We start from the raw sequence: 12,674 nt of genomic DNA on the forward strand, positions 1-12,674 counted from the left end.
TCCTGTGACTTCTATACGTGGCTGTGGCATGTGGGCCACACAAAAATACATGCACACTCAATAAATAAAAATTAAAGTTAAATTTTGTCAGCTACTGTGCCAAACCTCTAGACAGGGGCTGTGCCCTGTGGCCACCTGGTTCTATGTACAAGGGCACAGCAGGGCACACTAGTCGGTGGCTACTGGAAGGGACCCTGCCTGGAAGTGGGTAAGGAGGGAATGCCAGGTGTGGGCGATCAGAAAATGTGGGGTATATCTCAGTGGTAACACAATACCCTAGCACTGGGGGCTCCGGGTTCAATCCCGAGCGCAAAGGAAATAATAGGGAAAAAACCAACACTCAGACAAAACCAAAATCAATGCAGGCACCTGTTGGCTAGAGAGACACTTGTTCACAGAGCGATGTGACGGGCCTGCCGGGCTGACCCCTGAGAAAGAGCATCTCTCTAGAGGACAGTACAGGAACAATCCGAGGCAGTCACACACTTGAGCCAGGGGTCAGTGGTCAGAGGGGCAGCCACCGAGGTCGGAGCAGAGACCTGTGGCTGAGGACAAGGCCAAGGCCTGCTGTCCTGCTGTGAAGAGACACCAAGACCAAGGCAACTCATAAAATGAGTTCCCGGGTTAGTCCACTATCATCACGGTGAAAGTATGGAGGCATGTATGGTCCTGGGCCCACAGCTGAGAGCTACAATCCACCGAGGCTAAGGGAGACTGGGCCTTGCATGTGCTTTTGAAACCTCAAAGCCCAACCTCAGTGACACACTTTCTCTGACAAGACCACACCTCCTGATCCTTCTCAAGTAGTGCCACTCCCAGGTGACTAAGCATTCCACTACATGAGCCTATGGGGGCCACACTTTTTCAAACCACCAACACCTGCAGTATGATGAACAGCCTCTACCAACCTGTGGATCAAGACAGGGGTGGCGTATCAGAGATCCTGCATATCAGATATTTATGTTACAATTCATAACTGTAGCAAATTTACAGTTTGGAAGTAGCAATGAAAACAATGTTATTGGTTGGGGTCACCACAACATGAAGACCTGTATTAAAGGGTCACAGCGTTAGGAAGGTTGGGAACCACTGCCCTGGAGCTCTTAGCAGAAGGACTACATGTTAGGCCTTCCCTTACAACCCAGGAAACTGGCACCATCACCATCAGAGAAGCACTCACTCCTCATATGGGGATTGGGGCTGACTTTGGTACGATCAGTTAAGTGGAACCAACGTGACTCAAGGTTTTCCAGTTCCCCCATCAGCCCCATTTCACATGTCATGCCTGCCCCCCGGCCTCCGAGGACATCTGAGTGTGAAAACCAGGCTGTGACCTGGTGGTCAGTATACAGTTCTTGAGAGAAGCCACTCACAGCAGCTGTGGGGAGCCTCTGTGTGCAGGCCACTGGCAGTCGAAGCTTCCAGTCTGTCTCTCCATCCAGCTGGTCCGTGCGCAAGAAGCAAGATCCTGCAGAGAGATGGGGCACTGTCTGATGTCTGCAACCCAAGTGTGCTTCCCTCAGCAGCTCAGGGCAGTGTCTGCTCTGCTCCTTGAAGAAATGGCCCATCAATGGCCAGAAACTTGCAAGGAAAATAGATCTCCTCTTTCCACCCCTCTACAAGCTCTGGACCCAAATCCTCACTCTAGGACTAGAGCTAGGCCCTCGACTTTGTTGAGCCTTAATATGTAAAAAGAGGAGACATGTTGCCTGTTGTAACAATCCAGCAGGGTAAAGGGACAGTGGCCAGCATAGGACAGTCACTCCTGTGACCATTCCCAGGCAGAGGCGTAGGCATATCACCAGTTTGGGTATTTTGTTTGAGACAGGGTCTCACTATGTACCTTATGACCTGGACACAGAGATATGCCTGCCTCTGCTTCACAAATGCAAGGTTTAAAATGTGTGACACTCGGAGCACACCTTTGATCCCAGCACTCAAGAGGCAGAGGCAGGTGGAGCTCTGTGAGTTCAAGGGCAGTTTGGTCTACAGAGTGAGTTCCAGGACAGCCAGGACTACACAAGGAAACCCTGTCTCAAAACAAAACACATGTAATATCTGTTTTTAATGACCAAAATTTATGGACCTACAAAACACCCAAAACACTTTTAATTGTGAAGGACCCCACCCCTCTTCAGAGATGTTCTGGCTCACCTGTGAAGTCCCACAATGACATCTACCCTGTGACATTTCCAAACGATGATGGTGCCAAATTACCGCTGGAAAGGCCAATGGTCACTCTCGGTGTCCATCAGATGCTTACCGTTTTTCTCTGACGTCCTCAGGAAGATCATGTCGGCAGGGACCCGCTGGTTCTGAGAAATGAAGAGAAGCTGTAATGTTACTGTGAACAGCCACAGGTGGGGTTTTGTCCCAGCCCACCTTTCTTTAATGCCTCAGCCTCTGTCACAGCTAAGCACAGGGTGGCTTTGTCTGGAACCCGCAGCATCTTGCACACCTAGCTAGCATTTTACTAACCCTGCCAAGACGTCGTCTGGGGAAGGGGACACGGGTTCCTGAACTCGACCTTCACTTCTTAACCTGCGACCCCCACAACTTTGTCCCCACCCAGCTACAGACACTGAAGGCAGAATCCGCAAGCACTTTCTGCTGCCTCTGCCCACTCCACACCAGGCTCTGCCCTGCTCCACACTGGGCCTCTCTCCTTTTCTGTGCATGTGTGCACAAGAGTTCATGCATATTTGCAATGTGCGTGTGTTTACATGGAGGACGGAGGTCCTTGTTTCTTTGAGACAGGACTTGTCACAGCTGAAAACCTGCTGAGCAGATTCAAATTACTGGCCAGTGAGCCCAGGGATCTACCTGCTGCCCCCAGTGCTGGGATGTGCCACTTTTACATGGATGTCAGGGACCAAACTTGGGTCCTCATTCCCATGTGGCAAGCGCTTTACGGACTAGCCCACCCCCCTCCTGTCTGTCTTGCAGTAGGATGTGAGGAAGTAAGGTGGCAGAAGGAACTAACGCCACGCTCAAGATGAAGTTGAAAGACCAGGTGAGGTATATAGGCCTTTATATCGAGCAGAGGCAGGCAGCCCTGTGAGTTCCCCAGTCTACACAGTAAGACCTTGTTTCAGAAACAAGTAATAAATACATACATACATGGGGGGGGGGTGGCAGCAGCCCTGTGTGGCAAGAAGGAATATGACAACAGACAAAAGCTGACCCCAAGAGTCCCCGTGTCCCTTATATTAACCGTAAGTGCTTGAACTTAACCCTCTAACAAGTGGTACCATTCAGTTCCTACAGTGTGTGGTTTAAAAAAAAAAAGTCCCCAAAGGGAGTGATATTATTAGGAGATGTGGCTTTATTGGATTAGGTGTGGCCTTCTTGGAGGAAGTGTGTCACTGTGGAGGCGGGTTTTAAGGTCTCATATATGCTTAAGCCACACAGTGAGAGACTCTCAGCTCCTTCTCCATCACCATGTCTGCCTGCATGCTGCCATGCTTCCTGCCATGACGATAATGAACTAAGCCTCTGAACTGTAAGCCAGCCCCAATTAAATGTTTTCCTTTATAAGACTTGCAGTGGTCATGGTGTCTCTTCACAGCAACAGAAACCCTAAGACACAGGGTAAGACAGGACCTTTTTCTGACCTGATCAAATATGACCCCAGGCTCTCTAGACCCACCTCAGATCTCACACCTTCCAAATATGCACAGACAACAGGCCCGCCAGTGTTTGCTCAGTGAAAAGTATATCACAGACTTTTGACATTCTTGTCCCGCCGTACCCCACTCCCACTCCCCATACAACTCTTGGCAGGCTCCAGGAGTCAGGATACGCAGGCTAACAGTTCAACAAAGCAAATTCAATAAATATTTTTAAGTGCCATTGTGGCAAGCTGACTAACAAAAAAGACATCATGATTAAGTGGGGCTCTTTCTGAACCCCCCAAACAAACATACCAAGCAGAAAACCAAATGAATGCTGTGTTTATCATTACAGGCAGGGCTCCTGGCTCCCCAGTACATAGGCACCTTGGGGAACTCTTTGTGTCTGTCTCATGGGACAGAAGTTTTTCTCCCCATAGCACCCCAAAGAGTTTCTTTCATCAGTCTACCTAATGCATAGTACACAGGCAGGGCTCTCCCCACCGTGGATCACTCCCCATTCACCGGCTCCCAGTGATGCCTGGCCCCTAAGAAGCTTCCAGACTCCACTCACCTTTTCCACAAGGATGAGATCCCCCACCTGGATGTTCGAACTCTTCACCTTCACAGTCCCTGCAAGATAACAGACCAATACTACTTCATCACTGTCTCCAACAATCTAGATCAGTGGCCCTCACCCTGTGGGTTGTGACCCCTTCGCGGGTGAACAATTCTTTCTCAGGGGTCACCTAACACCATCATAAAACACATATATTTACATCACAATTCATAACAGTAGCAAAATTAGTTATGAAGTAGCAACAAAATTAATGTTATGGTTGGGGTCACCATAACATGAGGAACTGTATTAAAGGGTCGCAGCCTTAGGAAGGTTGAGAACCACTGCTTTAGATTCTACTGGGTAGTAAGACAGACAAGTGCCCACCTCCCGCTTCTGGCTTCTACCTCACCAGGAGGAGGTCTGCCAGTGGCCCCAGTGGCTCCAGAAGCCCAAGCTCTGGTTCACAGATACCAGAACTCAGGTCCTTCAGGAAAGACGAGCTGCCCCTGCCGCAGCTCATCATTTCTAAATCAACCAGTGCCACGACACAGTTATTATTCACCAGGAGGTTAATAAATTGTCAAGATAAAATGCACAGGGCTGGGGAGACCACTCAGTGGGTCCTTACAGGAGGACCCAAGTTCCATCCCTAAAACCTATGTAAAAGCCTGAGAGATGGTCTGCCAATAAGAGCAGTTGCTGTTCCCTCAGAGGTGAAGTTCAGTTCCTAGCAAGCACAGTCTGTCATTCCAGCTCTGGAGAGACAAGATGTCCTCTTCTGATCTCTTCCAGTGCCTGCACACCTATCTCACACACTCACGCAAATAAAAAATAAAACCTAAAACAACAACAAAAACAAGTATGACATTCTTATATCTGTAATCCCAGTGCTGGGAGGGGGCAGAGACAGGAGCTGACCCCAGGGCTCACTCACCAGCCAGCTCCAGGTTCAGCAAGACCTGTAGCAAGAGAATCAGGCCATGAGAGCAGACCCTGCTTTCCTCCTGCGCATGCTCACCAAACATTATCCAGAGCTCACCTCTTCGGCATCCTCACCAAACACTGTCCCCAAACAGAGCTTGCTACAAAACTTCTAAACCCTGATACAACACAAACGATGCAAGTAGCTATTGGGTTATTGCTTGGAGGAAGGGAAGATCAACCTGCTTACTACAAAAGTAACCTCGGGACCCTAAGAGTGGACACACTTCCATCAGCACCAGCAACAATCACTAAAGTCCTGAGGCGGGCGCGGGCACACACACATAAATATAACAGTTCTTTTCTTTTTTAAAAAAGGCCAGGAATGATGGCCTACAAATTTAATCTCAGCACTTGGGAGGTGGAGGCAGCAGCGGGACTCTGGGAGTTCAAGGCAAGCCTGGTCTACATAGTGAGATCCTGTCTCAAAATAAACAAAAGCAGCACATCCTTTTGATCCAGAGTTGGGTCTTTCCAGAAACGGATAAATTGCAGCTCCACCAGGGGGCACCAGCAAAGGAAGACAGTAGCGCTCTGGTGGACTCCAGGCCCAGAGCTGCGGTGTCTTAGATCTTAAGTCCAGTCCACCATGGCTCCAGTGAACTTCTCCTTAGGCGCACACTCATTCCAGCTTTACCAAACTTAGATTTATATTGTCTTCGCTTTTATTACCAAAATATATACCAAAGGCCTGACTCAAATGGCCACACCTGGGTTCAGAGCTTAGCCAACGGTGAGGCCTAACTTACCACTAACCTGTTAGCCATGGATGTGTGTGTGTGTGTGTGTGTGTGTGTGTGTGTGTGTGTGTGTGTGTGTGAGAGAGAGAGAGAGAGAGAGAGAGAGAGAGAGAGAGAGAGAGAGAGAGAGAGAGCGCTTGACAGAGAACAGGATGGAGCTCTCACAGGTTTTACAGGGATTCACTCTGGCAATGCTGAGACATTTCTAAATCCTTCACACCTTTTCTTTTTACAATAAACATGAGGAAGGTTGCTTTTCTAACTCAAAAAATTTAAATGCCCAGGTCCATAGTCTTTTCCGTCCACACCCAATCCTGACTTAAACCAGTTCATTTAAACTCTGTCTCTATCAATCCATTTATTCTACCTCAGCAAAACTTCCTTTAATTTAGCAGGTTTGCAGTTACTAGGTCTCCCCAACAGGTTAATCCTTCGTGCAAACAATACCTGGCCCAACAAGCAAGATCTCAAGGGGACCACAGGACCCATACACGGCTAGGATACTTGTATTGTGTCAAGCAATTGTTACAGGGATTGTGACAAGCATTTTGTCATTGTTTTAGGGTTTTTTTTTTTTTGCTTTTTGTTTTTTGTTTGTTTGGGTTTTTTTGTTTTTGTTTTTTTTTTTTTTTTTTTTTTTTTTTTGGTGTGGGGGAATGAGTCACAGGTCAATATCTTCAAGAGAACCCCAGGACAGAAAAGATAGATCAATGGTTAAGAGCACTGACTGCTCGTCCAGAAGACTAGGGCTCTATTCCCAGTACCCTTATGGTGGCTCACAGCCATCTGTTAACCCCAGTTCCAACGGGTCCATGCCCTCTTCCGGCCTCCATAGGCACGGCACACATGTGGTGCACAGACACATAAGCAGGCCAAACACTCATACACGTAAAATAAAAACATCAAAAATAAATAAAAAGAAAGATATCCCTAGATCCACACCTGTTACATTAGTGTGGATGCCAAGCATAAAACTTGGATTTGCCTATACATGGTGGTGTCAGTGTGTGTGTGTGCGCAGGGGGGGTGCACACGCGCACATGTGTGGGGGCTGGATAACAACCTTCAGATTGGTTTTCTCCTTCCGCTGTATGAATCCTGGGGACAGAACTCAGACTGCCAAGTCTGGTGACAAGAGCCTTTATGCACTTAGTCCTCTCGCCTGCCCTATCTCACGAGCCACTGAAATACAAGGATTGGGGCAGTCTTCAGCGGCTGAGGCTGACTCCTGGAATGAAAGGCAATTTAGAACCTATGACTCCTAATTGTGTATCAACCACTGTCTTCCAGAAATGTTCATAAAACAGGAGGAGGGTGGGACAGGAAGAGTAGAAACAGAGCAGAAAGCATGGAAGCAGTCGGGGCCGGAGCTGAAAATCCTTAACTAAGGGCCAATGAGATGGCTCAGTGAGTAAAGGTGCCTGCTGCCAAGTGTATGATCAGACTTTAATCTTGGGGATCCACATGGAAGGAGAGAACGAATCCCTAAAAGTTGTGCTCTGACCTCAACACACACACACACGTTTTTATGCTTAAATTTAAAACAGAATCTGCATTTTTCTTTGTACTGAGCCTTGCCTACTCTCCAGCAGGCTCAAGAGAAGATAACAAAATGCAAAAGCATTGTCCTCAGAAAGCAGCCTGAGAAGTGAAGACCTGGAATCTGCCTTTTCCCCTCCAGGGTCCTGTACCCAGCATCCACTGCCAGGCTCTAAGACGTCTCCACACGTGCATTTCGTTTGTTTTGTGTATGTAGGTAGGTACTGCATGTATGTGTAGGTACTGTGTGTGTGTGTGTGTGTAGGTACTTGTGTGTCACAGCGTGAGTGTGGAGGTCAGAGGGCAACTTAAAGGCACTGGTTCTCTTCCTCCACCATGTGGACCGAGGAGCTCGGACCCGGGTCATCAGGCTTGGCAGCAATGCCTTCCTCACTGACATCTTGCCAGCCCCAAGGCCCTGAGGCTTTCCTAGTGCATTGGTGGAGACTCCAGCAGAGGCTGAAATGAGACGCTTACAAACGTGGTGAGGAAAATTCTCCAGACACATCCCTGACCATTAACCAGCTTCTGAGAACGGCCCCACCCAGTCTCACCACCCCACCCCAGCAGGCTTGCAGTCAGTTTACAAGAGGGGACCAACGGCCAATGGGCACAGCTGTTTATTTCTACAGCGCTGGACCCCAAGCTTTTCATAAGCAAACCAACGGGCCTGAGCCCACCTTTCATGGATGACAGCTCCAGAATAAGAACCTTCTGTCTCCGCGGCGGGGAGATGCCAGATGTTTCCTTGGACGGCAGCAGGCAATATCTGCACACACTCCATCCCTCCCCCACAAGGGGAACCTTAAACAAGTTCCAGGGCACCGGGCCGTGGGGCCAGGTTTTTGACCCTGAACACCTCAAGTTACAATTCTATTTTTCACAGTGAGAGCAGGGCAAGGCCTGCTGCTGTGGGCTGGCCTCGTCGGCCCTGGCTGATGGGTTACTCTCTAATCTAACCGTGGCAGTGACGAGCTGTAAATTCCACTCATGTGTACGTTTCCTCCGCAGGCCCCAGTTCAGAGGCGTAAAGGTGAAGTTTCATATTCAAATATCAGCAGCTCCAAGGCCCGGGGAAAGGCTAACTTGAACAACAAGCCAAGGTGGAAAAGTGTGGCCATAAAGCACCTCTGTTTAACTCTGGGGGGGGGGGGGGGGAAGCAGAGGCTAGAGCTGAAATGTTGTCAGCTCACACTCAAGTCATAGAGACTTCTCAGTGAACATATCAACGGTCAACACTGGCTGGCAATGTCTCCAAACAACAAACAGGCTGACAGATTGAGAGCAGGAAGCAGTTTGGGGGAAAATGAGCAGGGCAGGAGGTGGGGAGATGGCTCAGCTTGTTGCCATACCTGTCCTGAGCTCAATTCTCAGGACCGCCAGAGTGAAAGATGAGAACTCCCCTGTATGGTCCTGATTTCCACAGGTGTGCCAGGTACTCATGTACACCGTTTCTACACACAGAGACAGAGTCTCTTTGTGTAACCCTGACTGTCCTGGAACTCTCTGTAGACCAGGCTGGCCTCAAACTCAGAGATTTGCCTGCCTCTGCCTCCAGCACGCACCACCACCACTGCCCAGCTGACTATGCAACTATAATGTGAGATACTGGTCAGTTTTTCCACTGAACAATGGATCCATTCACCACTGAATTACAGTAAATATCAAATATTAGCAAAGAAAAAGCTGAAGCATCACTTTGCGTCTGTCAGACTTTATGAAAAAATCTGTGCTAAGTCTGTCTGAAGCCCTATCCTGGAGGATTTCTGCTGCAGGAGTTTTAGTATTGAATATCAAGAAGACCATCTCGAGGGCCAGCAGCCTTGCTTGACTAGTAAAGCACTCTATGCAAGCCTGACATTCTGGGTTCGATCTCCACCCCACCACACACACAACAGACACTGATAACTAAACTAGTTATGAAGAAGGTGGATCTATGTGAGTTCATGCCTGGTCTACATGGTGAAATCCCCCCAAAAATGTTTTAATTAAAAAAAAACCCACTTAATTCCATATTCGGTCATTAAACAGTCTAGACTGTGAGGACAGAAAAGCGGCACTGCAGCTAACGATGAACTGAACAAGTTCCCATTAACGACTGCATCTCTTCATGCTGATGACAGCCACCGGGACAGGACTTCCTAAAGACATGCAGAGTACCCGGGTCAGAAGGAGCGGCATTCCCAAGCCTAGGGACCAGCCAGAGGAGTTTTGGGATCGAACTGAAAAAGGAGGTCTTCAGAGGAAGATGCGCTCACCGACCAAGGGCACTCTGCAGCTCACAGTGCTCACGGGACACTGCAGAGTGGGAGAGCCGAGAGAACAGGGCTCCAGAGAGGAAAAGGACCATGTTTGGTATACAGCACAGCCCTAAAGAGACTGAAGGCTCGAGAGTGTGCACACCCCACACAGGCCTCTGGTGTGCCATCTGCCCAGATGTCCCCAGCAGGAGTGAGGCCAGAATGCTCATTACAGCTCTGCTTGCACCGATTCGAGACTAATGACCTCGGCTTCACTTAGCCGTTTGTGCCTAGTTAGTCAGGAAGGGAGGCCCATATGAAGAACCAAGTACTCACCTGTGAAAATGCAAGCCCTAGCCCGTGCCTCTCACACCCCCAACCTGTGTCTCTCACCCCCTCACATGTCCACACCCTCTAGCCCGTGTCTCACATGTCCACACCCCTCTAGCCCGTGTCTCTCACATGTCCACACCCCTCTAGTCCGTGTCTCACATGTCCACACCCTCTAGTCCGTGTCTCTCACATGTCCACACCCCTCTAGCCCGTGTCTCACATGTCCACACCCTCTAGCCCGTGTCTCACATGTCCACACCCCTCTAGCCCGTGTCTCACATGTCCACACCCCTCTAGCCCGTGTCTCTCACATGTCCACACCCCTCTAGTCCGTGTCTCACATGTCCACACCCTCTAGTCCGTGTCTCTCATCCCACCTCACAGGCACAACCCCCCAAAGAATTAAACTATATATTTTTCTGCTATAAAAATATAAAATAAAAAAGTCTCAAGAACTCATTTGAGCACGCGTGTGCGTGTACACACACAAATGAAAAGAAAAATGTAAAAACTTGAGATCAGCCGGGCAGTGGTGGTGCACACCCCTTTAATCCCAGCATTCTGGAGGCAGAGGCAGGTGGATCTCTGTGAGTTCGAGACCAGCCTGGTCTACAAGAGCTAGTTCCAGGACAGAAACCAAAAAGCTACGGAGAAACCCTGTCTCGAAAAAAAAAAAAAAAAACTTGAGATCAAGAGCCCCCTGCACACTAGCATTAGGGCTGTGCACACAGGAGTGGCTGAGCTCATCACACGCCAAAGCTCCCTTGACTCGCACAATATCATGCCCCTGACCTAAAGGAGGAAGCTTTATATTCAGGCAGGCCTGGGTTGCATCCTCAGCTCTGCCTTACCTCATTCTGCCCTCTTGAACACAATGTTTTCCTTTATTCTAGAACCTCGATCATAGCCTGAGCAATGGGTAAAAAAGAGGAAACTCTCCCCTCCCACCCACAACAGCTCCTCGGAGTCCATTAGAACAGCAGACAAGGTCTGTACTGCAGCCTGGTTGGCTTTGGGCCCCCTTGTCTCCCAATCTGGATATTTTCCCCAGCCCATGCCTATATCCCTTCCCTCAACCTGTTGTTACTTTTGTAAACACTTTTTGTTTGTGAGACAGTCTTACTCTGTAGCCCTGTATGACCTGGAGCTCACTACGTAGACCAGGCTGCCTCCTTGATGCTGGGATCATGGCACATGCCGTCACTCCTGGATTTTCACGGGGGCTCAGGGGTCAAGCTCAGGTCCTCCTGCTTGCAAGGCAAGCACTTTATTGACTTACCTATGCCCCAACTCCTAAATGATGTTTTTACAAGTTTTCAGGGGCCACTGAGATGACTCAGCGGGTAAAGGCACTTGTCACCAAGCTTAAGAACCTGACATTGATCCCAGGGACCCACAGGGTAGAAGTAGAGAAATGGCTTCTGCAAGCTGCTCCCTGACCTCCATATGCACACATCATACACCCCACACACACACCAACACGCACATGCACGATAAATAAATATAAAAATAAAGCCGCTCAGGATCACATGAACGGGACGCTCCCTCCTTCTCAGCCAGCGAAGGGAAGGGAAAGGTGAGCCAGTGTGAGATGCAGCTGAGTTAAGCGACAGGACTAACTCTCCATAGCACAAAGGCAGTGGCCAGAACTTGTCCTCTAGCGTCTGAGCAAGCTTCCCAAGGCTGGACCTACAACTCTGCTCCCCCGGCTGTCTGCAGCACTGCCCAGGCTGACCTCGTGACGTGAGCCGACTGTAGACCTGGGAGTTCACCTCCTTGTCCCGCAGGTAGCATCGGATCTCCTCCACTGCCTCACGGATGATGGTGACAGCCAGCACGAAGCCCTGCCGAGAGAAGGGACGAGGTGAGCCCTGCTAAGACCAATTGTAGTCTCCCATACTTGGGGCAAAGTGACAGACCAACCACCATCTGTGAGGACCGAGAGTTTGTCTTCACTCTGCCACTCAAATCTAGAACCACACCACAAAGAGCAAGTGTTTTCCTGGCTGAAACAGGGCCATGGAGTCGACAGCTGAATGAACGTCTGGGGCACCTAACTGGCTCTGCTGCTGTTGGATCCTGACAGTGCCTGACCTGCAGCTAAATACTAAAGACGGGATAACCCAGCATGTTGGCTTAAGAGCAACACATCCCTTAAAAAGCCACTGTGCAGGCCCAGATGCCCAGGGGACAGAAACAAGAACTTTCCGTCTGCAAACCAGAGGCTGAACTACTCACCAGCGGAACCCAGTAGGTATAGAGGGCGCCGAGTCTCATCTCGGGGACGAACTGGGAGCAGGCAAGAAGCAAGAAGTAGAAGTTGAAGAAGTATCTGAACTGGCTGAAGAGCACCTGGAAAGGTGAGCAGGCGACATTAGCACCTTCTAGGTGTGGTAGCTGGTCAGGCTCAGAGGGAGGGCGGAGGGCAAAGCACCCCTGCAGAGAAGGCAGCTGATGTGCTGCCTGCATAAACAAGGACTAAGCAGTCCTGTGTGCTCTAGGAAGGCAGATATGAGCAAGAGAAATAACAGCTGCAGAGGCTGGGGTGTGGCTCAGTGGGGAGAGCTGTGGGTTGTCGTCATCCATGCACCCCACCCCCGCCACAGGCATGACATCTTGGGCTCCAATCCCAGCACCGCATAAACTCGGTGTGGTGCTGCACGCCTAG

At 49.6% G+C, this 12,674-nt stretch overlaps 1 protein-coding gene across 4 annotated transcripts in view; it reads right to left on the reverse strand.

Annotated features, from left to right (window-relative positions):
- Nucleotides 1–12,674, reverse strand: part of Atp9a (ATPase phospholipid transporting 9A (putative)) — a 105,180-nt gene that overhangs the window by 60,784 nt on the left and 31,722 nt on the right. For all 4 annotated transcript variants that reach the window (XM_075963164.1, XM_075963162.1, XM_075963163.1 and 1 more), the window contains exons 3-7: nucleotides 12,245–12,358; nucleotides 11,742–11,850; nucleotides 4,186–4,244; nucleotides 2,264–2,315; nucleotides 1,374–1,468 (exon numbers count right to left, since the gene is read on the reverse strand). In XM_075963164.1, coding sequence (XP_075819279.1) covers nucleotides 1,374–1,468; nucleotides 2,264–2,315; nucleotides 4,186–4,244; nucleotides 11,742–11,850; nucleotides 12,245–12,358 — 429 coding nt within the window. The remainder of the gene's footprint in view (nucleotides 1–1,373; nucleotides 1,469–2,263; nucleotides 2,316–4,185; nucleotides 4,245–11,741; nucleotides 11,851–12,244; nucleotides 12,359–12,674) is intronic.

Source organism: Microtus pennsylvanicus, chromosome 2, assembly GCF_037038515.1.
Source record: "Microtus pennsylvanicus isolate mMicPen1 chromosome 2, mMicPen1.hap1, whole genome shotgun sequence".
Taxonomy (NCBI): Eukaryota; Metazoa; Chordata; class Mammalia; order Rodentia; family Cricetidae; genus Microtus; species Microtus pennsylvanicus.